This window comes from Leishmania mexicana, chromosome 28 (genome assembly GCF_000234665.1).
Source record: "Leishmania mexicana MHOM/GT/2001/U1103 complete genome, chromosome 28".
NCBI lineage: Eukaryota > Euglenozoa > Kinetoplastea > Trypanosomatida > Trypanosomatidae > Leishmania > Leishmania mexicana.
This window is the reverse complement of record NC_018332.1, coordinates 145,423-171,256: the sequence shown is the minus strand read 5'-3', so window position 1 is coordinate 171,256 and position 25,834 is coordinate 145,423. Positions and strand designations below refer to the sequence as shown.

Genomic DNA, 25,834 nt, shown 5'->3' with positions numbered 1-25,834 from the left:
GAAAAAACAAATCTGGAACACAGTTACAAGCTCTCCTTCATTTTTTTTTACGTGTGTGTGTGTGTGTGTGTATGTGTGTGCGTTCTCCCGCACTTTATACGCGCTCCGTGGTTTGTACGTTTTTTTTTTGTGATCTCTCGTCTCTCGGTTTATCACCTTCCCGTGCTTGTTGTTTCTCGTCATCATCATTTCTCATTCGCGTGCTCGTTTTTTTTTCTTCTCCCTTTCTTCTCCCTTTCTTCTTCCCCCCTCCTCCCACACACACTGTGATTGCCAACCTGCACCTATCTGTGCGCGTGTGTCTTCCCCCTCTGCTCCCTCCCCCTCTGTCAATACATCGAAAGAAAGGCGTATACGTACTCAGACCGAATAGGAGTCCTCCACACAAGATAGTGAGCAACAGCGGGGAAGACTTGTTCCTTTGCTGTTGTTGTTGGCTTACTGTTGGGTTGCTTGGTTCCCTCCCTCCCTTTCCCTTTCCTTTTCCTTGACGCTCCATTTCTTTCTTTTTTTTGTACTTTGGCGTGTTAGTCTGCTCATGTGTTTCCGCCTCCAACTCCTTCATCTCTCCTCTCTCCCTCTTCCTCTATGATTCTGCCTCGGCCTATTTGCTTGTTCGTGTTTGTTTGTTCTGCGCACCCACGTGTGCTTGCTTTCTCTGTCTGTCTGGGTGTATGCGTGTGGTATGTGCGTTGAACCTTTGAATCTGGTACCATCATCATCGTCTTGTTTGTTTGTGCGTTTGGCGTCTCTCTCTTTTCTTTTTTTCTTCGTTTGCCGGCATTTGCGTGCATCCGTGCTTGCGCGCATCGGTGGCGGTACGCACACACATATATATATATGTGTATATTTATATATTCCTTTGACCCGTTTTAGCTTCTTATTTGATCTCTTCTCTCTCTTGCTGCCTTCCCTAGCGTTCCTTGCCACACACTCTCTTTCCTCCGTTCCGAGTCTGCCTTAACTCCACTAGCCTTTCCATCTTTGGTCCTCTTCATCTACTGCTCGCTCCCTCCTCGTCCTTCTCTCTCCTTTGTCGAGAGCGCGCGTGGCTCTCTAGCACCTCCCTCCTCCCTTCCCCCTTTTTTTCTTCCCACTTCACCTCCACGACAACACCGACGTCTACCCATCTAATACATCTATCTATATATATCTGTATGTGTATGTATATATATACGTATATATATATATATGTATAAAGAACGTACACATCCCCTACATTTTGCACACCTTTTTTTTTCGTGCGTGCGTGTGTGTAAGCGTGCTTGAATTTTTCTCGCTCTTCTCCCCCCCCCTGCACCCGCCCTCCCCCTCGTGGTGTTGTCATTGAGTCTCGTCTCTCGTGCACTTCTTTTTTTTGTTTTGGTAGTGTTGCCTTTTTGTTCGTTTCGTTGGGTTGTTTGCATGTGCCTGGGTGTGGAGGTGCAGCATCTTTGGGGGATCGTTCCACTTGTGCAAGTGTGTTGCTGCACTTGGCTTCCTCCTTGCTGGTTGTTGGTTTCTATTTCAAGTCCAGGCGTACGTCTGTGGGGAGTGCCTTGACGTGAGCGTCGTTGTATCTTCGCCGCGTCGGTGCCGTGTGTAGGCGGACATCGGTCGGTCGCGGTGGGGGAGACCGCAAGACGGTCACCGCCACGCAAGGGTGCGATAACGTACAAAAAAAAGCAAACCCCACGGGCGGTAATCGGTTCAGTGTGGCTGCGTGAACTTACCGTAGGCTCTATTATTTTGTTTTCTCGAATCGCCTTAGATACCCAGAGCAGTAAAAAAAATGCAGATGTTCATGGACATTGCAGCTGCGGCTGAGGAGGACAACCTCATCTCTTTCTGTCCCGAGGATGACGGCGATGTCCCTGACATGCCGTTCTTCGCGGCGAGCAACCTGGACGACCGCCCCATTGCCCCCGCCGCTGAGGACTACCCGCTAGGGTGTGAGGTGGAGCTGCGTGACGTCGAGTTTGCCAAGATCGCACAGGAAAGCAGTCACTGGGAACCGATCATGGAGGTCGTATTCGCTGTTCCGCGGCGCCGGGTGCAGGTGGACAGACACACCGGGGACTACACCTTTGTGCTGTGCAACGACATCGACGGCTTCGAGCGCGTTGGCTGCACCCTCTACCGCGCGTGCCTGAGTGAGCCAAAGGTGAAGGCGACGCGGTACTACTCGAGCATTCGCAGTGGACTCTCCGGATTGGAACTGGAGGACAACGCAGAGGAAATCCTAAGCAAGCCAGTGCAGCTGGGTGCGGTCACGTCCACTGCCGCAGAAGCGAACAGGACGGTGATGGACGCGAGAGTGGCGGCAACGGCATCCACCGGGAACAACGGCGTGGCGTCGCTGAAATCTGTGCGCAGCGCCGCCAATGTGGCAGGCTCCGCGGACGACGCGCGCCGCCGCAGCTTCATGGCATACATGAAGAAGGGAACGGCGGAAATCGGCAAGCGCAACTGCGAAGCGGCGCTCCGTTACTACAACCGCGCGCTCGAGGAAATGCCAGAGGAAGAGGCGCGCGTGCGCAGCAGTCGATCTGTCGCATATCTTCTGGCGGGTGAGAAGGAGCGGGCTCTCGAGGATGCTAATCGTGTGGTGCACCTCGTTCCGCGGGAGAGCGTGGGGTACATCCGAACGGGCAATGTCCTGCGTAGCATGAAGAAATTTGTCGATGCGCAGAAGATGTACGCGACGGCGCTCAAGTGCGACAGCGCCAGCGCGGTGGTGCGCAACCTGCTCGAGGGCAACTCCGTGGCGATGCTGTACGAGGGCCGCACAAAGCGGTACAAAAAGATGCGGATTGCATACGACGACTCGATGAAGCGCGCGATCGCTGTGGTGGCGCAGAACATCGACGCAAACGAGATTGTGATGAAGGAGGCGACGAGCTGCGTCTTTCCGCTCTTGAGCAGCATATACCGCGTTGTGAACGGGCGACAGCGCTGCCCGATGTGCTGCCACTGCGGCCGCCCATTCGTCGATGAGGCTCAGGTAACAGAACAGATTCCCGGGTTGACGAAGCACCTGCTCAACTCTCTCCACGTTCTTGTCAACCCTGTGCCGTGCGATAGCAACTGCAGCGCTTTCTACTGCAGTGAAAACTGCAAGTCTAAGGCGTGGGTGGAGCACCACTGGGTGGAGTGCACGCAGCGTGGGCGATGGCGCGATGGTGTGCCGGTCGTGCATCGCCTGCTGGACCAATTTGTCACGGCCCGCTCGGCGAACTCTCCTGTGGAGGAGACGCCGTGTGCCGTCTCTCCCGCACCGCAATGCGTGGCGGAGGACACACGTCCCATCATTACTGCTGCCTGCGTCCGCATCGCGGTGCGGATGATGTCGCGTATGGTGAGCAGCGTGCTACCTGCGCAGGAGGCCGTCCAGCAGTACCGCTGGCTGCCCATCGCCAACGTTGTGCGAGGTCAGCGGAGACAAGTGAAGGAGTTATTGATGACTTGCTACTCCACCCTCTCCAGCGGGTTCTCTTCCGAGGACAGCGACCAGCTCACCTTCGAGGTGTTCCAGGAGTACTACGAAAAGGCGAAGTCGAACTCGATCATGATCTGCTGCTCCGTATGGCCCAAGGTGGTGGAGCGCGTGAGTAGTCACCTCGACTTTGTGACCGCAGAAGACAGTCCAGCCGGGCTGCATGGCAACGAAGCCTCGTTCCACCTATGCATGGAGCAAATCATGAATGCTCCGCGCCAAGGCGTACCAGGCACTTACCACATCTGCATCTCCATGTTCGAACTGGCCTCTCTGATGACATCGAACAACTGCACGCGATCGGAGGTGATGCGGCCCAACGTGATGGTGCGCACCTTCGCGGAGTCGGCGGCGAACCTGCGCCTGCGAACACTGCGGCCCGTCGCGAAGGAGGAGGTGCTGACGATGGCTTGGCCGGCGTACGGCGCCGCGTGAGGGAAAAGTCTAAAGAGACTGCCTCCTCCTTCCTCTTCCGTTTCGCCCATTTATCCCTGTCTGCCTACCTGCCTCGCCCTCTCTTCCCACGCGTAGACATGCGCAGCATACACGGGAGGCCGCTGTTGTGGTGTTGGAAGGATGGTGCGTATTCTTTTCCTGCTCGCCCCCGTTCTCTTTTGGCTTGGCTTGCCCTTTGCAGATTTTTTGGTGCCTTTCCGGCTCGTGGTTGTGCGAGGACGGCAATGCCCCGCTTCACCTCAGTCTGTGAAAAGTGTCGCTTCTTTGTTACCTTGCCCCGCCCTCTCCTCTCCCTTCCCTGCGTATGCCTCAGTGAGTGCGCGTGTGCGGTTGTGCGGGGGAGGGGGAGTGGTGGAGAGGAGCGGGGGAGGGGGGGCAGTTCTCATACCAACTTGGTGGTGAATCGGATCATGTCGATTTGGTTTTTGTGTCTGCGTTGTGTGTGTATCGACCGTCGTTACGGCGTCGGGTCTTGTTTTTCGTTTTTTTTTTGCTCTAACGTTTTATTTATTTATTGTGTGTGTGTGTGTGTGTGTCTCATCTTTTCTTCCATTCATCCATCCATCCGTCGGGCGCCTTGCGTGTCGGCGGGTGGGTTCCGCATGCCAAACGAAACCACCAACAACATATACGTACACCTTCGTACGTGCTTGGAAGGCAAGCACGCACGTGTACACATACGTTTAATCGTTTCTTTTTCTAATCTTCACTCTTTGGGGAAAATTCTTCCGCCGATGATGATGTTGTGCGGCGCTTCTTTTGATCTGTGTTCGTTTTATGTGAGGGGGCTCCCCGTGCACATGAGTGTTTCATGTGTGATATCCAATGCGCCAGAGTCTGTGGGTGCGAACACCGCCCCCCTTCCCACCCCACCCCCACGGCGATTTTGTCAAAGACGGTAGTCGCAAAGGAGAAGAACACGTCTCGCGGAGATGATCACCGAAGTGGTGAAAACAAAGAAGTTACCTGCCGCCGTGTCGCCGGCGCACACCAGGCACAAATATATACAAGGCGCCGGCAGGCACGCAGAGGAGGGGCGAAAAGACGAAAGAAGAAGAGCTAGTGCACGCGTCGAAGAAGAAAGGCTGGGCAGTGTGCACAACTGGGAGGGTATTACGCGCGCCTGTGCGATTACGTACTGAGGCACCGCGCGCCTTTCATCAGAGTGCGGTGCAGCGATGGAAGTGAGAATTCAAAGGCAGGTATCCGGGCCATCGACCAACTAGCCGCGACACACCATGATGCGGGTCGGGAGACGGGGGGGGGCTTGTGAGAAACGATGAAAAGAGAAACAAGCAAACGGAGAAGTGGGTGCACACAAGAATGCTCGTGCGCGTAGCGAGGTAAAATGCGGGGGGGGGATGAGGGGGCAGAGGCCACTGTTTTCAGCACGTGATGCTGCTGTCTTGCAACAGGGACACGACCGGTGGTTGTCGGCTATCGGCGAGGTGTAGACAGATGGAGGTTCTCAACACGGCGGAAGTAACAAGCCAAAACGTGAAGGGATGAGAATACCAACGCTCTCCGTCATCTGTGCCTCTATTGCGCGTTTATGTTTTTATGTTTTTTTTTTTCTGCATCTCACCCCTCACGTCCTCCCTATAGTATCATCTGTGTGACAATCTTCTCTCTCTTCGTTCTCCTCTCTGCGCCTTGTATGTCTCTCCTGTTCCAATGCTGTTTCGCGCTGTTCTTGCTCTCTTCGCATTGTCACAGGGAAAGGGATGGTGGGGGAGGGGGGCGTGCGTGCGTGCTTAAGTGTGCGAGTGTGTCTCAAGGCGTAGAGCAGTGAAACTTCCACACCGCTGCTTGCCATGTTTCTTTTTTTTTGTTGTTGTTGTTTCCGCCCCACAGCCCCACATTCTGCGCCTCTTGATCTCGCCTGCCCCTCAACAAGTAGCCACGCTTTGCATGATGGGTGTGGTCTCCTGGACTCTTCGTGGTACAAGGGCGAAGCGCTGCATATAGTAGGAGAGAACACGAGCGCGGTGACTTCCCTAGACCTGTGCAGACAATAGAGAGGAAAAAGATCAAGGGCAACTCGTTTTTGCACGCGGCAAGTTGCCATCGCACCCACGTATACACATCTGCGGATGGAGACTGGCACGTGGACGCAAAAGCCGCGTCGTGTGCATAGAAATCACGGTGCTACCTCGGAAGAAGGAAGAGGATGCGGGGGAGGGGCATCGAGGCTAACTTGTTCCGTGGACTCTTCGCATCACTTGTGCAACAGCTTTGTTTCCTTTTTCGTTGCTTCTCTCCGAGACTCCCTACCCTATATAAAGTTCTAAAGGCACATGACAGCTTTATTTCAGATCCCTTTTTCTGCGTTGTACGCGCATGCGTGCGCCTTCGGTGTAGTCACTTTTATGTTCTGTGGCTTATCTTGTTTGATTTTCTCTTTTTTCCTGTGTGTTTCCTGCCTCCAGCTCCGTAGCCTTGCTCTCTTGCCTGTCTCCTGGAACGACAAGAGAGGGCGAGAGGTGGAGAGACAACAGAGAGGACTGCGGAGGGGGGAGGCCAGGGGTGAGGTGTGTGTGTGTGGGTGGGTGGATCACTGCTCACCGCAACTTCAACGCTGGCCTCTTCATGCCCCCCTCCTTCTCCCCCTCCCCCTCCATCCCCTCCTTTCATTCCTCTCCATTCTGTGTTGTCTGTCTGTCTTCTGCATGCGCGCCTGTGTGTGTGTGTATGCTCATGCAGCGATCACCTCCCTCTCTCACGCGATCTCCCGAGATGTCGATCCCTCCTGCCGTATGTCCCTTTTCTCATGCACAAGACAGAAGAAAAACAACGAAGGGACCGTTCTTCTCTTCCGTTCCCCGCCCTCAACCCCTCCCGCTCCGCCTCTCCGTTTCTTCCCCCTCTCTGTGTGTTGCGTCTTGTGTATTTTTCTGTGGTGCTGTGGTGGTCAGCTTACGTCAGCAAAGGAATTCGAGTACATGTGCGTCTCTCCATATATCTATCTATATATCTCTCTATATATGTATACATTCGTGTGTGTGTTGGGGGTGGGGGAGGAGGGGATGGGATGGACAAAGAGTTGCAGGAAGGGGAGGGGGAGAAGTCGTAAAAGACAAAGGTGACTGCTACACAGCTACGACGAGGACCCCAAGTGAGATGAATGCAACGAGGACGACGACCGAAGGAAACTCGCAGCTGCTTGGAATTCTCCGTAACTGCTCTCTGTTGTGTTCATCCTGACTTTTTTATGTGGTGTACCTTGACGCCGGCTTATCGCTGTGCCGCGACGGTACAAAGAAAAAAAACGTTGGATACAACAACTTCCTTCATCCTTGTCTTTCCCACTGTAGTGAACGAGTTTAGTTGTCAAGGTGATGCCTAGTAATGTTTGCGGGGATGTGCGCCAATCTTTTTCTTGCACGCACACGCACACCTATACACGGACACAGAAACGCTGACACTGGAGGTGGGGTGGGTGGGGGGGGGGCGGAAACGGGAAAGAGACCAAGCGAAGGGAGAGGTGCACCCGTCTCCCCTCTTTCTCAGCTGTTCACTTTCTCTGTTGGTGCGTGCTCTCTCTCATCCACAGAAGAGGATTGCCGTTGCTCTATGCTTCGCTGCCACATCTACCTGCCCCCACCCCTCCTTCCGTTTTGCCCATCAAACACCTGTCAAACGAGGACGACTTTGGTGTTTTTTTTATTTCTGTTGCTGTCTGCCTGACTTCAACTCAATTTCGTTCGAGAGCCCCTCCCGCTTCTCTCCGTCACACCCCTCAACATCTCCACTAATTTCGTATTCTTGCTTCGTCGTTTTCTTGTTCAAGCTTTCATGCCATCCTCCGTCTCTTCCCTGCCTTGTTTCTCCTTTCTCTGTGTGCGTGTGTGTGTGTGTGTGTCTTTTCCGGATTGCAGCGACGCAGGCCGCCTCCGTAGCCCAGACACGTTTTTCTCCTCCTTTTTCTTGTCGCCACTTTTTTGATGCTGTCGTTGATGTGAACTGTTCATTCGATTCCCGTCTTGCCGTGATGTTCCCTTTGCTCTACGTTTGTTGTGATTCGCTCTTTCTTCGCCGTTTCTGTTTCATCATTGCTCACCGCCACCGCCACTACCACCACTACCACCACTAGCACTTCTACCTACCATGCATTGCGTATTCCCCTCTACTTGTACTGATTTCCCGCCATCCATCTTCCCTGTATGGCGACCAACACTGCTGCTGCTGCGGCCTCCGTCATCTTTTTTCTTAAGTTGCTGTTAGTGACCTTGTCGGTGACCTCTTATTATTATTTTTCGGCTCTCGCTTTCCTTCTTCATCGTTTGAGCATTGACATGTGTGTGTGTGTCTCGCTGTGTTCGCTACCTGTGTGTGTGCGTGTGTCTGTGTGTGTGTGTGTGTCGGTGCGTGTGTGTGTGTGTCTTCTCCATCGGTGTTCCCTTCCCTCTTGTTTGTACTTCTTTTTTTTACAGCTCCCTCCCGTGTTTTTTCCCCTGCGCGGACGGATCTCGGTCGTGTTGGTCTCTTCTATACCTCTCTCTCTTCAGCTGATTTCATTATTCTTATTTTTCATCGTCCTGTTGCTTTTTTCTTCCCTCACCACTTCCGTTCCGTGTATACACACATACACACAGACAGACAAGGCTGATACAACAACCTACTCATGCCCCACCCCACCACCAACTTTATCACTTCCGTTCCCGCACGCACGCACACGCACACACCAACGGAAGTACAAAAAAATTCGAGAGAATGTCTCCATTTGTTCTCTATTTTGTGCTTTCCGTTATTGCTTTCGCTGGCTCGGTTCCCCTCTCGACGTGCGGGAGGGGGGAGGGGGGAGGGGGGAGGGGGGACACCTCAGCGTGGCATCTCAGGGCACAGGGCCCCGCTCTCTGTGTGAGGAGGAGCGAAGCAGCCCCTCCCCCTTCCCTATCCCTGCCAATGCGAAGCCGCTTCTGGTGGTGGCACGCTCAACCGTACGTACGACGTGTAGGGGGGTGGACGTCAGAGCGATGCGTCGCTGCTGGTGTGCCACCCATGTTGATGGGCAAAGGGCCCGCGTGTGTCGAGCGAATCCCACCCCACCCTCACACTGCCCGCTGCTGGGGAGCCCGGGTGTCGCCCCGCGGGATGCACCAGGGGTGGCGGCCGGCACCGTGGGCGCGCGGCTGTGAGGCGGCCTGCTCAGCGGCGGGGGGTGGGGGGACTGTGTAGAGTGCAAGGCAGAGGTGCAGTGCTCAGATGGATGAGTCGGCGCATTGCCGTAATGCGTGTGTCTAGCGCTTCTTCGCACTACGTGCATAATGGTGGAAAGGGGGGTGGGCGGCGGCCTGCCACAGGTTGGGCAGCGTGAGATGGAGCGGTATTAGACGCATGCCGTATGGCGAAAGAGCCGTGTTGGAATCCGAAAAAAAGAAAGAGAGAGGGGGCTGTTGTGTGTCGTGCGAGTGTTTTTTTACGTGTGCCGCTCTCTCGTTTCGCGTTCTGTGCGCGCTTTGCTTTTTCGTTGTTGTTGGCGCTTCTGTTTTCTTCTCTGTATGCCGTTCTCTCTGTAGCCTCTTTTTTTTCCCGACCTGTTGTGACTCGTGCTGTTAGGTTGGTGTGTGGGCACGCGTGTGCCTGTGTGCGAGGCGCGTCTCAGGCGAGTGAACACAAACACTCAGACTCAGCCACAGATACAGACACACTTGTCTCGGTGCGCCCCCTCCCGTGGTCAATGATCATGTGAAACTTATTCTCGGCGTTTACAGTTGTCGATGTCGTCATCTTTTCCCACTTTTTTTTGCCTTCTCTTTTTCACCTTTTGTGTGTGTGTGTGTTCGTTGTACACCGTTACTCTACGCGCCTGTTTTGCTGTTTGGTTCGTGTGTGCGACGCAACGATATTTGCTGGCGCGTACGCACGCGTGTGTGGGTGTGTTTGAGCTGACTGCGGCGTCTGTCTTGTACTTGTTCATGTGTCTGTCTGGTTTGCCCATGCTTGGTGTGGAGCAGTAATCGAGCGCTGTCTTATTTTTTCTCCGTTTTTTTTCGTCACGCTTCCTTTGCGTGTTTTCGTCTCGGGGGCGCTGATGTCTTTCTCTCTTTCTCTTGACAACGCCACCCACCGAAGAAAGGAATGATCGAAGACGGTGACGCGACAGCATGCTGTGCAAGAAAATGGAAAAGGTGCGTGGACATCTACAGCGAGGCGTGGGAGAAAAGAAAGGGAGCAACAAAAGAGCAACAGGGGTCATCATTGCCAGACGGAGGTGCCCACCTCCATCTTCTGCCATCCCTCCCCCTCGCCTCTCTCCCTCTGTTCTTTCCTCAGTTTTCGTGTTCTCGTGCTTGTGATTCGACAGGGTTGTGCTGGACGGGAGAGGGCCAGAGTACTAGCGGTGGTTCAGATGGGGAGGCAAAGCGGTGCCGGAACGGAGAGGGTGCGTCTTCTCCTAACTCCCTCTCCCTCTCCCCTCAGCATCAATAAATTCTACAGGCATCACGACCTTTTCTTGCGTGCCGGCGCCGGTTTCTCCTCCACTGCTCTCCTCAGTTTCGCACCTCTTTCGCTTTTTGTCGTCCCCTTGGCCCCTCTCCTCCCTTCCCTCTCTCGCCATCTTCTCAAAACTGTCTTTCCCCTCTCTTCCCTACCTCGCTTCCCCTTCATCTGGCGCCGGTACCTGCACACACACACACACGGACGGCCCCTCCCCCTCCTCACGTTCGCTTCGAGCCCCCACTGTCCATTTTCTCCACCAGGGAACCACACCGCGTCAGAACGGTGGCAGAAGGAAACAACAGCAAAGGCAGCCACAAGAGAAGGAAAAAAAAAGAAGCGGCACGCAGGTCCATCCAATACAGGCCACCCTGCCCTCTCTCTCCCCCCCTCTTACGCCGGTGCGCACAACACATCTTCCTCTTCCCTTTTCCTCTTCTGTCTTTTCAGATTTTTTTTTCATTCTCGATTTTCTACTGGCTTCTCCTCTACTCGCTCACGCTCTCTCTTTCTCGAGTCTTCCGGGGTTTTGTAGGCGAGTGTGTGTGTGTGTGTGTTGGGCTTGATTTCGGTCGCTGCACCCCTCGCTCCTCCCTTTTTTCTGTCGGATTCTTCTCCGCCTTCCGTCGCCCATTTTGGGTGTGAGCGCAACGACGAGGCGAGTAGGAACGCGCACGCACTCACGCACCAGTGTTAAAAACGGGCAAAACGAAACGATGCACCGGCTGCGATGTGGGGTGGTCTCCGCGGTCGTGGGTATGGGTGGGATGAGCACCTCGCAGCTAACGAAGGAGTTTGACCGCCACACACACAAGCCGACCGCCGCCGAGGAGTCACGGCACAAGAAGAAGCGCCTGACTGCCATGGAGCGCGTGCAGCTCTTCTGCGACCCCGGCACGTTCCGCGAACGTGATGCCCTGGTTGAGCACGAGTGCCATAATTTCGGCATGGAGAAGAGGAAGGTGCCTGGTGACGGTTTCATTACGGGCACGGGCAAGGTTTTTGGCCGCCCTGTGTTTCTCTTCTCGCACGACTTCACGGTGTTCGGCGGCTCTCTCTCCGGTTCCAACGCCGCGAAAGTGGTGCGCATCATGGAGGAGGCCGCCAAGATCGGTGTGCCGGTGATCGGCTTTAACGACTCCGGTGGCGCTCGCATTCAAGAAGGTGTGGACTCGCTGGCTGGCTACGCTGACATTTTCCTCCGTAACACGCTCTTCTCTGGTGTCATACCACAGATCTCCATGATCATGGGCCCTTGTGCCGGCGGTGCCGTCTACTCGCCCGCCATCACCGACTTCACATTCATGGTGGACAACTCGTCCTATATGTTCGTGACAGGTCCGGAGGTGGTGAGTGCCGTGGGTGGCAAGCTAGTCACCAAGGACGAGCTCGGCGGCCCGTGTGTGCACGCGACCAAGTCGGGTGTCTCAGCGGGTACATTCCCGAACGACATCGTTGCGATGGCGCAGCTCCGCCGCCTGTACTCGTATCTGCCACTGAGCAACCGCGACTCTGCCCCGGTTGTGCCGACGGCCGACAACCGCTACCGCGACGTCTCCTCACTGAACACGGTCGTGCCGGTGGATGTGAAGGAGGCGTACGACATGCGCGACGCCATCTTACCTGTGATCGACCAAGACTCCTTCTTCGAGATCCAGCCGCAATTCGCCAAGAACATCATCTGTGGTTTCGCCCGCGTTGAGGGCCGCTCCGTGTGCATCATTGCCAATCAGCCAAAGGTGCAGGCTGGCGTGCTGGACATCGACTCCTCCGTCAAGGCTGCGCGAATGGTGCGTTTTGCCGATGCCTTCAACATCCCGATCATCACCTTCGTAGACGTCCCCGGATTCTTGCCTGGCGTGCAGCAGGAATACGGCGGCATCATTCGCCACGGTGCGAAGTTGCTGTATGCCTACGCTGAGGCGACGGTCCCGAAGGTGACAATCATCACGCGCAAGGCGTACGGTGGCGCCTACGATGTGATGAGCTCGAAGCACCTCCGTGGTGACAGCAACTACGCCTGGCCGCGCGCCGAGATTGCCGTCATGGGAGCCGCCGGTGCATGCAAGCTTCTGTACTCGAAGGAGACGGCGGAGCAGCAGGCGCAACGTGTCGTCGATTACGAGAAGGCCTTCTGCACCCCACTGTCAGCCGCTCGAAAGGGATTTGTGGATGCGGTGATTGATCCCAGCCAGACCCGCATGCGCGTGTGCGAGGACCTGGAGCGCCTGTCCCGCAAGCAGCTCCGCAATCCATGGAAGAAGCACGGTAACATTCCGCTGTAAAACCGCTCTCTAACTCTTTTCTGTGCGTTTCTCGTGTCTCTACGTGTCTCGCGACTGGCGAAGACGCCGTAGCGTTTCGTGGAACGCCCGAGCGGACGCGCAGACGCTTGGGGTACTTTCGTTTGTTTCCCTGCTCTGTGTGCGCGTGTGCTGATGTGTGTCTTTATGGCCGGCCGATGCGACACCTGTCCAGAGAACGAACGTATATATGTGTGTGTGTGAGTGTGTGGGAGAGCAAGAAGGAAGAGTGCACAACAGATGCAGGTGCGTCCGACGGAGGGGCTCCCTTCTGCGCTTCGTGCCGCCTTTTTGTCTTGTCCTCCCCGGTGTGCTTCGGTTGGCGGCATCGAGTGAGGTACACGCGAGTGCGTGTGTGTGTGTCTCCACAGCGACTGTCCTCTTTTTTGGTTTCCTGTTGCGTTGCTGCCCTCGCTGCTTCTCTTGTTTTTCTTTCTCTCCGCTCCCTGACGAGGACATGCAGACATGACAGGTGCCATGAGCTTTCAGCCCCTGAGTCTTTCCCGAAGACGAGGTGGATAGCGAAGGTGCAACTGTACAAGAGAGGCTCTCTTGGAGGTGTGCGGCTGTTCATTCTGTCGGACACAGACGGGGGAGCTCATCGTGTAATGTGCGCATGTGCATGCATGTTTGTGTATCTCTGTCGGTGTCCGTTTGTTGCGAAAGAGGGCGCCTCTTCGACTCTAGCGCCAGCACACACCTACACGGGAAGCGCCCTGTTTCGCGTCTGTTTCTGCTCCCCACCTCCCGCTTCGCCTCATCCACCAAGCTGGGCTGTTAGTCTTTTCGTTTTTTTCTTTTCACCACCATCCCCTCTCCCCTCCTCGCATGTTACGCACAAGCTGGGGTAAGCACGTAAGCGGGGTGTGGCATCGCAGCTACACCCCGCCTCTTCTACCTCATTCGCGCAACATAAAAGTGAGCCCAAAACGCGATGAAACTTTTTCACGTCAAAAAGTGCAAGACGACAAACACGAAACTTTCGGCACACCACCCCTATCTCTCTCTGGCTTAAAGCGTGCACGAGAACGACTCCCGAGAACGAAGGGGAGAACAGACGAAGAGCAAACGTACTGGATGCAACGGCAGACGCGCGGTAGAACGAAAAGAAATGCCTTCGCGGGCAGCAGTGCCCCCTTTCTCCACTTTACCCCTTCTTCTCTTTTACTCGGCCAACATGCCCCCCTCTCCCTCTGTAGCTCTGCCTCGTTGTAGGTGATGCATATTTAGCTCTATGTGGTTCGTTGGGTGTATGTGTCCGTGTGTGTGTGTGTATGTTGGTGCTTGCTTTCTTGTGAGTCATGTTTATCATCTACCCCTCCCCCTCCCTCTCCTTTTCTACACACACGAGCCCCTCGATTTTGTGCGTTCGCTCCTCTGTCGATGTATGTCTGACATGCCTGTGCTTTATCCCCGCTGCGCTAATATAGTTCTCTTCACACTTTTACGACAACATGCACGCACGCACACACGCACACACACATGCACACTGACGCTATGGCAGGCAAGCAAGGGCGCACCCGCACGAGCTGCTTGCTTTTGTCTCGATCGTGCGCTATCTCATCGCTGCCGTTCACCTCGGTGTGTGTGTGTCTTTCCCCCCCCCCGCTCTTCCCCTCGTCCCCCTCCACCTCTCTCTTGGCATGCTGCCCATATTAGCTCTCTGTTTCTTTGCTTGCGTTTGTGCGTGCTGCCTCTTCCATCTTGCCATGTCTCTGTCTGTGTCTCTGTGTGTCCGTCATGCACACGCTCTCGCGTCTTCTCTTATGTGCGACATGTGGCGTATTCGTGCAAGTACACGTGCACGCACACACACGTCTCTGGTCCGTGTGTGTGTGTTGATGGGGCTTAGCTTTACTTTTCTCTCCTCTGTGATGAACAGGAGATCCCTGGATTTGTTTTCACGTCTCGCGTGCGCGCTTGCATCGCTTCCGTGTGGGCAACTGGACGCCCATCGTCGCAAGCGAACCCGCACACGCAAAGAAGCAACAACCAAAAAAAACAGAGGGCAGCGGTACAGACGCACACTTCATGGAACCCCTCCCCCTCCCCCTCTCAGCCCGAAGGGATCCATGCAAGGGCAATGATGCGACACCGAGGTGAACAAAAATAAAGAGAGGGACAAGGAACACGCACACGCGCAAAGACGTGCCGGCCAACAAGACGAGCGAAGCCCTCAGCTTGTGCACTCGATGGAACGCATAACCGCGGCTCAAGCGTGCGGAATAAGCTGACTGGTGCGGGATAGATGGGGGTTGGTCGGCGAGGTATCACAGCTGCTGTGCGCTGCAGAGACCGTTTGCTTGTGTGACTCTCTGTCTTTTCCTCCTTGTGTTCCCTCAATCCATCCTGCTCTCCGTTTCGCATGCTGACTTCTCACGCTTCACCCTCCCAATCAACTTCTCTTGCGCGTCTTCTCCGCCTCTGCCCTCTTGATCATACTTCTTTCTGCGGTGTCCTTTGATGTCTCTCTCCATCCCCCTCATCCACCTCCAGTACGCGCGTATGTTCTTGTTGTTTCGAGAGCATCTCAACACCTCGGCACCCTCGCGCTGCTGCGCTGCCCCCCCCCTCCCCCGCCCTACCCTGTCGCCCTTTTCCATCGACCTCCCCGCTCCCCCTCCCTCTGTGCACGCATCTCTTTCCCACCAGCATACCTTCCCCTGTTGATTGCCCTTGTCGCCGTGCGCCAAACGATCGCCTCCTCGGCACCCCCTTCACCGACAATGAAACCGTGTTTCACACCGGAAATCATTTACTCAAATGAAACCTCTGAGAGGGTGGAGCGCGCCATCAACACCACCATGGACGCCATCAACGCTACCCTGCACAACGCCTCCAGTCGACTTGCGTCTGCGGCTGCTGCGCTGGCGTCCAACACGTCCGCGCAGCCGTTGCCCATCGCGGGACCATCGGGTGCCCGTTGTGTCATGGAGGACAACTTCACCACCGCACGGACGACCACAAACGCTGTGCTGAAGGATAACCTCAACGCAACTACTACGTCGCTCTCGGGACACGCGCCGCATCTGTCGCTGGCGTATTTTCTTGCCTGGCTTCTGCTTTTCGTCACCATAACGGTGACGACGGTGGCCCTCCTCAACTGCTGCCTGCGCAGCAAGCACGGCTCTGCGTATTCCGGCGAGAAGGGTTATGGTGACGAGGAGATGTGCGGCAAGACCGCTGTGCCCTTCTCGGTTTCTACTCAGAGCATGCATGCAGAGGGTCTAAGCGGGACGCCATCGTCGTCGAGTCGCCTGCTCGCCTCCCGCGGCAACCTCGCCCGGCAGCAGTTTTTGGAGTCACGCAAGACGGGGAGCACTCCAAAGAGCTACGGCGCTACGACCTCCACACCTCCCGCCAATTGACGGTGTCTTGTGTGTGCGTGTCAGCAGGCAACTAAGGTGCTTGCTGTTTCGTGGCTGCGTACTTCATACTTATCGTCGATAGGTGGTGCGTTGCTGGTTCCGATCCCTGATTCCTTCCCTGTGATACGGTCACGGATCCTTTCCTTGTTCGCCTTCGCTTCCTCAGTCGATATGGCCGGCACCTCTTGGTGGGCTCTCTTGTGCTTCCCTCTGGGAGAACCCGTGTGCGGACATCTGCCCCTGTGACGCGCTTCTTTGTGAGGCAAGGGAAGTGAGCGCGTGCGAGGAAACGGGCCCTTGACTTGAGAGAGGCCTCCTTGAGGGCTGCGGATGGGACACTGCAGAGAACAGAAAAAGGAGTTGAGATGTTTTTGGGACATGTTCGCCTGCTCGCAACTGTGCTGACACTCATTTCTGGCGCACATGTCACCCACTTTCCTCTCTCGGTGTGGCTGGCCTCCGTCTTCACCATCACTCCGCTACGTTCGGCCAGTGCAGCTGTCGCAGTAGCGGCCACTGCAACACGCGTGAGGAAGGACCGAGGGTACGGCCACCGTTACGCCGACGGTGGATCTACGACAGAGAGGAGCATAGAAAAAGAGAGCAAGGAAGGGGGAGCCCACCCAGGACAGGAAGGTTTGAGGAACCGTATCCGCGCAGCGTCTGTGCTCTCTCTCTGTGTTTTCCTGTCCGCCCCCTCCCCCACTTCTCTCCTCGACTCTGTTGTCGACACGCAGGGGCCATGCTCTTCTTCCTTACGCTACTGCGACGGGGCGCACACGTGCGCTGCTCGAAAAGTAACAAAGCGGTGTGCTTGTCTGTGTGTGTGGGGGGGGGAGCAGGGAGGAGGAAGGGGAGGCGGCATTCCCGTCCTTCCTGCACTCATCCAATGGACGTCCTCTTTGCGCTGGCCCACCTTGTCGTTTTCGAGCCGCTATCCTCCCTGTTGGATTACGTGTATATTTTCTGAGCGGCACGCTGCTCCGTGTATCGCTTCTGTATTTTGTTGTTGTGCTCCGTCCACCCTCCGCATGGCAGCTCATGGTGGGAGCTGGTAGCTGACGCGGACGATAGGGAGGGCAGGGTTATTGTCTTGAAGATACCGATCTTCGCTCTGGAGGGCCAACAAGAAAAAGAGCGTTGTGACGCTAGCAGTGAGTGGAGGCAGGTGGGCGCATTTCACTCGCGAGTTCTGTCCGCAGTTGCCATCTGTGCTGGTGCTTGTGCGCCCAGTGTTTGCACTTTGCGCCCATGTCTGTATCAGGCTGTGCGACCTCCCTCACCTTCCGTTCATGCGCCTCCTCTATTTCTCCGCCCTTTCTCTGCTCCTGTCTGTCGGTGCCGTTCCGGATACCCTCGGGGTCTGCAAGTGTCGTGTGAAACCGCGAGCACTGAGGCACTTCTTGTCGTGCACTATTCCTTGTCGTCTCTCGGCGTCCTGCCAAGCACGGACTGCACACGACTTCTGGTGCTTCCGACGCGCACTCTATTTCCTTTTCGTAGTACATTTGTCTAGCAAGCAGCACTGGAGGGCGCACGTGTGATGAGATTTCTGCAGAAAACGAAACGCTGTTACATTGTTACACACCCCTTGTACGCGCCGTCCTCTCCCGCACTCTGTTCCTGCCGCGCCATGAAGAGGCTTTCTTTCTGTGGCGCCCTCGCCATCGCGCAGCTGGTACTTCTCGTCAGCGTCGCTGGTGTCGTCAGTGGGCTGGCCGAGCAGCACTCGTACTACGAGGGCAACTACGGCACATCTGGGCTGGTGTTCGGCAGTCCCGACAGCTCGCGCACCTCCTGGGACTACACAAACCTGAAGGATTGGCCAAAGTTGTGCTTGACGGGGAGACGGCAGAGTCCGATTTCCTTCGCGAATGTGAACCCCAACGAGGTTGTGTCGAATGCCCCGCTGGAGCGACTGCAGTTCTCCGCCAAGTGCGTCTTCCCACGTGAGGAGACGCAGATGCGAATCATCAACGAGGGCATCGTGAGCACAGTCAGCTTTGAGAAGCCGGGACGCTTGCCGGATGGCATGAGTGAGTGCATGGTGATCGACCCGCTGAACCACTCGCTCACCTACCACTTCACGGGCCTGCACTTTCACGCCATGCCGGCGCACCAACTCCGTACGCTGCGCCCCGATGTCGAAATGCACATGTCTTTCACCACAAATCATGTGGAAAAAAAGAAGCGTAATGTACTCATAGTGGCGGTGATGCTGAAGGCCTCCACCACGATCAACAGCACCTCATCGCGCGCGCTGCAGCACATCTTAGTGGACGGATCGCTGCCGAAGCGCAACGCCATGACGACGTGCTTCCTGACAGAGAACCTCTCCCTCCTCTCGCTGATTCCGGCGCGCGAGAGCTACCTGCTCTATGACGGCTCCCTGACGCACCCACCTTGCACCGAGAACGTCCGATGGGTGGTGATGACGTCGCCAGTTCTCATCTCACCCGTGGCGGTCGGCAGGCTGCGCGACGCGATGGATGCGCTGCTGCCGAACGGCTTCCACCGCTTCGGCAACGCCCGTCCGCCGCAGGCCCTCAACGGTCGCCTCATTTTCCGCTTCGACGACAAGTCCGCTCTGGCCGGCGGCAACAGGAGTGAAGGCAATTTCAAAGATGCATGGAGGGGCGCGGACGAGAGCCTCGCGAACCACTCCCTGGGAGTGCGGGCGGACCGCGTGCTGGAAGGGTCTCCGGCGAAGGTAGGTGGCGTCGATAATCACGACAGTGTCGTCGTTGTCTCGTCAGTGTCGCCAAACTCTGTCTCGGCGTCAAGGAACGGCATCACTCACGCGTCTCCGCTACCCATCACGACCAGCCCAGGGAGGTACAACGCATCATCGAACCAGGCAGTGGCGAAACCGGGCCTGGGGGCACCGGTTCCGGTGTATGTGCCGAATGCAAACGAGAACAGCGCAGACAACCCAAACGCAAGTTCAACGCCACAACTAAGTGGCGTGCCGTCTGCTTCCGAATCCAGCGCCGACGAGAACGCGCCCACTGAGTCACATCATGACTTTGAGTCGTCAGCGCAGACGCCATCTGACGGATCGACGCCGCAGTCAACGACAGTGTCGACGTCCACCACCACGACGACAACGAAGGACCCGTCGGGCACTAAGCGACCGAAGAAGCACGGCGACGGCGACTCGAAGAACACCTTCAATACCGATGCGGGGATTGTGGACTCCGTCGAGTCCATCGTGACACGTGCGTTTACTTCTGTGAAGGCCTTCAGCATTGGCGCCTTTCAGTCTTCTGTAGCCTACGCCAGGGCAAACCCGGTGCGTGCGGGGCTCGTTCTGCTGTGCCTCACCGTACTCATGTTTCTTATCTCCACATGCTGCCGCGGGTGGAGGCGGCCGGTGTATGTGGTGGGGATCGATCCGGCAGAGCTGCAATCCCTCAACTCTGCAAACCGGTTCGACCGCTACGGCAGCACCGACACCGGCACTGTGGCTGTGCGGTAAGCCTATACAACCTCGCAGCAGAAAAACAGCAAGAGGAGCGCTGCGGCGCCTTGATGCGCCGTTAGCGTGAAGGATGGTTGCACCATACAGAGATGCATTGTTCATTGCGCGGTGTGTGTGTGGCGGGGGGAGGGGGTTCGGGATTCTACGAAGATCGCGACGACGGCACCACGGCGGCCACTGTTTCTGCGAAGACTTTTGACAGAATGCGCTAAAAGGTTTGCTGTTGATGGAGCGGATTATCGCAGTTGTGTGCCCCATGCACACACACACACACACACACACACACACAGGCGACCTTCGCTGCACCTTGTTCCTTTTCATATCTGTTGGTGAAGCGCTTTGATGGGGTGCGGAACGTGGGGTTGCTCACCGTAGAGATGGAGAGATTCAGAGCTAGGCAAGCAGCAGTAGCAGGAGGATGCGGGTGCTGGTGTGTGTCGTAGTGCGCTATTCTTATTCATGCTTGGCTTTATATGCTGGCATGCGTGTGTGATTCTGTTCATGTGTGGGTGAGGGAGTGGCGTCACAGCGCGTACGTAGCCCCACCCTCCTTCACTCTTCTTCCGCTGCCGGAGGAAGGCGGTTGAGCACACGCACACATATGTGAACACACAAGCTGCTGCACAGCAATTGTGCACGTAGTTTCTTTCGTGTTTTGATGTTGTATTGTTGTTCTTTCACATCCTGTTTTGTGCTCTCGCGTCGCCCCGCCGCGTCTTTTTTTTTCGTGCTCTTCCTCTACTACGTTCGCCCTCATTTCGTTTTTTGTTAGCCATGTTCGCGTGCGGGAGTGTGCGTGTGTGTGTGTGTGTGTCAAAGTGGTAATTCGTTGCCCTCCCTCCTCTCTCCTCCTCCCCTCCCGCCGGCCCAGCAGCAGGAGTGTGTGCTACGAGCAAGCCCACATAATACACAAAAAAGGGCGAGCGAGCGAGCCGACTGCGTGGTGGTGGGGAAGGAGGGGCCATTGGGTCACCCACAGTGATGCAGGACGGGGGAAGAGAGGGGCGTTTGTCATTCTTCTACCTCACGACTTCATGGAAGTGTCGGTGCCACTGGACGGGATCTCCTTCCAGAGGGCGCGTCAAAGGGTCGCAGCCCGAGCTTGCGGGCAGCCGCGTCGCGTTTCAGTCCGCAGACGACTCTGCTTTTCTATCATGCTTTCTCATGGCCCCTCCCCCTTCCCCTCTCCTGCAGCGGCGGATCCCAGAATAGAGGTGGTGCGTGTGCACGTCAATCTATATGTATGTGCGTGACAAGGAACAGTAACCGCTGCACTCGCCGCGGTGTTTCTCTTGCGCACTTCCATTGGTGCTATCCTCATCATCGCACACGGCCCTTTTCCCCTTGAAGAGAAACATACATTTGCCTGTGCTCTGCTGTGCTCTCGCTTACTCTCGCCCCCTTCGTCTTCGCCGTGGCTCTCTTCGCTCCTTTTCCCTCTGCGCCTCTCGTTCTCTCTGCGTGTGACCTTGGCAGCTGCTGACCGCTCCTTCTCCTCCACTGCTTTTGTGTGCAGCTGTCGTGGCCAGTGCCCGCGCAGTCCCGCCGCTGCTTCTCCTTGGCGACACACAACAACGTTGTCTCTCCACCGGAGCGACTCTCCCCCTCCCTTCTTCTGCACACACGGACGCACACACAGAGACACACTCACAGACGAAGGCAGCAAGGATGCAGAGCTGCTTCGCCGCCTGTTCGCAGGTAGTCTGTGTGGCAGAGGACACCGCGGTGGCGTTTTATGCGCCCAAGTCGCTGCGGAAGTTCCTCGTGGAGCGGCTCAACGGATCCCGCGTGTGCGGGATGTATGTGCAGAGCACTTCTGGCGCCAAGGCGGTGCTGCACGTCATCGATGCCGAGGCTACGTTGTTCGAGTTTGCAATCGAGGGTGGCGCGCCATCTTTGGCGCGCACTGTCTCGATTCGACTCCCACCGGCCTCACCTCTCCCGTCCACATCAGCTGGAGAGAGTGAGGAAGTTGCAGATAGGCGGCATCAGGGCTCAACGAGCCGGACGGTGAACGGTGAGGCGGCCGACACCGCCTCCGTCGTCATGGCTGCTCACTTCCATGTGCAGCAGGGACAGCTCTTTGCTGTTATGCTCACGAAAGCCGGCGTTTACGAGGCCGCGCTAGGCTCCGCCTCACCCATGGGGGCGACGAGCGCGCCGTCGGCGGTGGTGGTGCACACCTTCAAGGAGGCCGTACCGCACGGGTATCTTTCTGTCGGCCAGTTTACTGGCCTGGTCGTTGTAGCCGTCCCGCACGCGCATGAGTTTTTCTACTCCCTCTTCACGGACCGCCTGTCCGCTCACCAGCCGCACCGCCCGTCCTGTCCGCCCCTCCTGCCGCGCGCCGTAAATGTGCAGATCCAGAGTGTTTCCTGCAGCCCAATGAGCATGTCGGTCGCTGTTGGTGGCAGGCGCGGTGAGCTGCTCATCTACGTGGAGGTTCAAGAGCCACACTGCTTTGCCGACCACTGGCATCACACACCCCTGACAGCGCTTGCCTTTGCTCTAGATGGCAGCGCAGTCTACACTGGCGGCCGCGAGTCTGTGCTGCTAATCTGGGATCTGGTGTCCTACAGTCACAAGAAAGTCAAGGTGCAGCTGGGCACGCTGCAAGGCATAACGCCCTTCAACAGTGGAGGGGCGCAGCTGTTGCTGTCATGTGGCACGTCGACGCTCGCCGTTGCGGACTTGCTGCAGATGCGTGTGGCAACGACGGCGGAGGGCATCGAGTGGGCCGCTGAGGATGTGTGCACCGGGCTCGTCGTTGAGCAGTGGCGCGGGAGCCCGGCTGTGATTCTGACGGGGATGCCAAATGTGCTGCGCGTCTGCGACCCGTACACGCAGCAGTCTATCTACTCGCTCCACGTGTCCTCGCAGATGGAGACGATCCCGAGCCCGCCCCGCCATGGAATTCAGTTCGTTGGCATTCTGAACGACAGCCGCTCTCTCGTGACGTACGAGTCCTTCTCCTCGACGGTGCTTCCCCCGCTGCTGCGCTTTTGGGAGTATGACATGCCACATAAGCGGCATGTGGAGACGCAGACCGTCTACTCCCCGCATCGCTCCGCCGTGCTAGCTCTGGAGGTGGACAAGCGAGGGCGGCGAGTGTTCACGCTGAGCTCCGAGGCGATGAAGTGCTGGGCACAGACTGCCTTCACCGCACAGGACACATACGGCACCCCGACTGGCGGCTGGCACAACCACTCCACGATGGCGACCCCCTCCCAGCAGGTGCAGACAATGGCCCTTTCCGCGGACAGCTCGCTCTGCTTCGTGGCGGATGACTGTCTGCACGTGTATTCGGTGCAGGACTGCAGGCCCGGCGAGCGCTGGTCACTGGTTCAACTTTTGCCGCAGTACACGGAAACGCAACCGCTGCGCAGGATAGTCGTGTCACCCGACTGCCGGCACGCCGTGGCAGCTGGGAAACGGCACATCTTCTTTTGGACACTGCACACGTGTGCAGAGGAGCCGACCGTATTCAGCGTGGACGAGTCATGCATTACTGCCTTGAGCGCCTTCACGGACACGACGGTGATAGCCGCCCTCGAGGACACATCCCTTGTGGAGCTTCGCTGCTGCGCCGCCGGCAGCAGTAAGGGCCCACAGCTGGGTGAGGTGGTGCGCCGTATTGCGAACGCCTCTCGCTTCCCTTTGCGCCACATCGCCCCACTGCACATGAATGGCCAGCGTCTCGCTGCTGTGGACGCTGTGACGGGCTTCAAGATTTTGCAGCTGCCTACAGGAGCCGCAGCTGTGGCGCAGCCCTCCGTGTATGAATGGGCCGGCACCAGCGACGCAGCGAGCGGCGCGGGTGCCGTGGCAGAGGGCGACAAGGCCGCACGCCTTCAGCTGCAGTCCTTCTTCAAGGAGATAACCTCAATCCAAGACTCACAGGAGGTGCTAATGACAGCGAGCAAAGAAGGCGCCTTGGCAACAGCGCAGCAGACGGCTCAGGCGGATCAGTGGCTGGCTGAGGTACTGGGTGAGCCGGCCTACACGGTGCCGCCGATGAGCGTTATTCTGTCCACGTACCTGCAGCGTCGGCCGTACTAGAATCGAGAGAGCGAGAGCGGAACAAGAGCAGCAAGAGGCGCTGGGCGCTCCTGGCGTCTCTTGCTGCCGCCTGCATGCATGTAGGTTTGTGTGTGTGGTGTTGCTGGGTAAGCGATACCTACACGTGAGTGGACGTTTAACATTGAGGTGTCTTCGTGCCTGTGGGTCCATGGCTGGTGCAGCTGGGTGCGTGTTGCTCTTGTGTCCGTGCGCGTGTGTGCGCGTCTACAGTGATGCAAGTAATTAGCAGTGGTGCGATCCGGCCATGTCGCCCGAGAGAAAGAGAGAGGGCGTGCGCGCGTGTGTGTGTGTGTGGAATACAAGTCTGGCAGCAACGTCACCCGTACGACTGGCTTGCACTCCTCACCCGCATCGAGGAGTCAGGTTGCATCTCTCGGTCTCTCCCGCCCCTCGATGGGGGCTCTTGGTTGTTTGTTTCGCCTTTAACGCTTAACTCTAAACGCGCGCAAGGGCGATCGTTGTGGTGGGGTGGAGTGGGGGTGAGACCCATACAGCGCTGATGGCCACCTCCTCCCTCCACGGCAGCGAGCCAGCCCGTCTAGCCGTACGCACACGCAAAGGGGTATGTAAAGAAAACGTTTGGGGGCGTGCGGGATATTGCCCACCTCTCGCACGTTTCGCTTTTTGTGGGTGCGGATCTAACGACGCCGCCCTCTTCCCGCCCCCTCAAGTACAAGGGGCTCCAAAAGGATGATGGATCGGGGGGCTGTGCCGCCGCTTGATCACCTGGATTGTCCCCTTGTGTCTCGTCGGATGCCACAGCTGGTGAGGGTGTGCGTGCGAGTCGATGGAACGGCGGCAGAGGCCCGCTCTTTTATATTACGTGTGGCTTCCCCACACCACACCATACCCCTTTCCGACGAAAAGGCATGTGTGCGCGTGTGGCCTCCTTCTCTGGCGTGTCTGCTGTCTGGCACCTCTTCCTCTTTCAGTTGCCTTACCCCACTCTCTCGCGCCTCTGCCTTTGACATGCCTCGCGCGCGCGGCTCCGCGCTTGATCTCAACGTGGCGGATTTGATGTACGCGTCGTTTTTTTTCTTGGGTTGAGAGTTGCCCGCACTGATGCTGTGGACAGCTCCCCTCCGGTGTGTGAACGGTTTCTCAGTGTTGGTACGGCCGCAAGAGAAAGCCAAGAGGTGGCGCTAACGAATCTAGTTTTGGCGTATGCAGGTCAAGCTAACGCAGGAACACCGCAGCTGCAGCCTTCACAGCGACTTCCTTGCACCTCACACGCGCAAGTACCTCATCCCTTTCTTGTTGCTCGCTGTTCTGTGTGTTGTTCGCTATCCCATGGACCTTAACGACTTCCTGCGCAACACCAAGACCGCAGCGCAGGGTGATAACTCCAGCGTGCGGACTTTGCTGTCGGGTCACAAGCGCTTTGCAGACGCCAACGAGGCGTCATCCGAGGCTTCCTCCAGCGGTGCCGATGCGAGTGGCAAGCGCCCCCGCCGCAGTGGGGCTGCGGAGGGGCTGAACATACGGGCGGCGCAGGAGGCCCTTGCGCAGGAGCGTGGAAACACCTCTGCTCAGGCGCAGCAGCAGCGGGCGGAGGCTGAGCTCTTGTCAGAGCAGGCGGCAGCGCGCATGGTGCATCAGGTTCTGGAATATGTTATGCAAGTGGAGCTGGGTGGTCGGCACAACGCCGCCAAAGGAGGCATCGCGCCTTTTGTTCCATCTGCGGCGCAGCTGGCGGCCGAGAAGGCTATGTGGACACCTGCAGCGGGCTATGCAATTCATCATATTGTGCCTGCCTCTCTTGACACGTCCCCGCAAACGCTCGAGTCGCTGATGAGCGTCACAAAGAAAGAGCGGGTGCCGGACGGGGTGCGTGCTCTCCGCGGCACGTTGCAGGTGTGCGACACAGAGCGTGATTTAGTTGGAGGCGTGCGCACCGGCATGGCGCCGCACCTTCGCACACATGTGTTGGAGGTGCTAGAAAAGGCCCTTCGCGGCCAGGCATGGCTACGTGACGACGCGGTGGTAGCTACCCAAATCTCCGCGCTTGGTAAGCCGACAACGCCAGATAAAGGCCCGTCTAGCGTTCTGCTATTTGGTGGTTTGGCCACAGCTTCTGTGGCGAACAGCGACGCGACAAGCAGTGCACGCGATACGGCATCGGCTGGTGATGGGGCGCCAAAACCACTCTCCAAAGGCTTCTCGCTCGCAGCTTTCCTTAGCGCCCACGACCCCACCTCGTCGTCGGATGGAGAGGATCCGTGACGCCGTC

The 25,834-nt window shown here is 57.0% G+C and overlaps 6 protein-coding genes across 6 annotated transcripts; all 6 read left to right on the top strand.

Moving 5' to 3' along the window:
* Window positions 1–1,771: 1,771 nt before the first annotated feature.
* On the top strand, window positions 1,772–3,910 carry LMXM_28_0500 (conserved hypothetical protein; the record flags this gene model as incomplete). Its single annotated transcript, XM_003876834.1, has 1 exon — window positions 1,772–3,910. One exon carries the CDS (start codon window positions 1,772–1,774, stop codon window positions 3,908–3,910), a length of 2,139 nt encoding a protein of 712 aa, XP_003876883.1.
* Window positions 3,911–11,088: 7,178 nt separating this feature from the next.
* Window positions 11,089–12,657, top strand: LMXM_28_0490 (putative propionyl-coa carboxylase beta chain; the record flags this gene model as incomplete). Its single annotated transcript, XM_003876833.1, has 1 exon — window positions 11,089–12,657. One exon carries the CDS (start codon window positions 11,089–11,091, stop codon window positions 12,655–12,657), a length of 1,569 nt encoding a protein of 522 aa, XP_003876882.1.
* A 2,744-nt stretch (window positions 12,658–15,401) lies between these two features.
* On the top strand, window positions 15,402–16,043 carry LMXM_28_0485 (conserved hypothetical protein; the record flags this gene model as incomplete). The annotated part of the gene is made up of 1 exon (XM_003876832.1): window positions 15,402–16,043. One exon carries the CDS (start codon window positions 15,402–15,404, stop codon window positions 16,041–16,043), a length of 642 nt encoding a protein of 213 aa, XP_003876881.1.
* A 1,633-nt stretch (window positions 16,044–17,676) lies between these two features.
* LMXM_28_0480 (carbonic anhydrase-like protein) lies at window positions 17,677–19,521 on the top strand (the record flags this gene model as incomplete). Its single annotated transcript, XM_003876831.1, has 1 exon — window positions 17,677–19,521. The coding sequence occupies one exon, from the start codon at window positions 17,677–17,679 to the stop codon at window positions 19,519–19,521; it is 1,845 nt and encodes a 614-aa protein (XP_003876880.1).
* Window positions 19,522–21,192: 1,671 nt separating this feature from the next.
* On the top strand, window positions 21,193–23,583 carry LMXM_28_0470 (conserved hypothetical protein; the record flags this gene model as incomplete). Its single annotated transcript, XM_003876830.1, has 1 exon — window positions 21,193–23,583. The coding sequence occupies one exon, from the start codon at window positions 21,193–21,195 to the stop codon at window positions 23,581–23,583; it is 2,391 nt and encodes a 796-aa protein (XP_003876879.1).
* A 1,311-nt stretch (window positions 23,584–24,894) lies between these two features.
* LMXM_28_0460 (conserved hypothetical protein) lies at window positions 24,895–25,827 on the top strand (the record flags this gene model as incomplete). The annotated part of the gene is made up of 1 exon (XM_003876829.1): window positions 24,895–25,827. The coding sequence occupies one exon, from the start codon at window positions 24,895–24,897 to the stop codon at window positions 25,825–25,827; it is 933 nt and encodes a 310-aa protein (XP_003876878.1).
* Window positions 25,828–25,834: the final 7 nt, after the last annotated feature.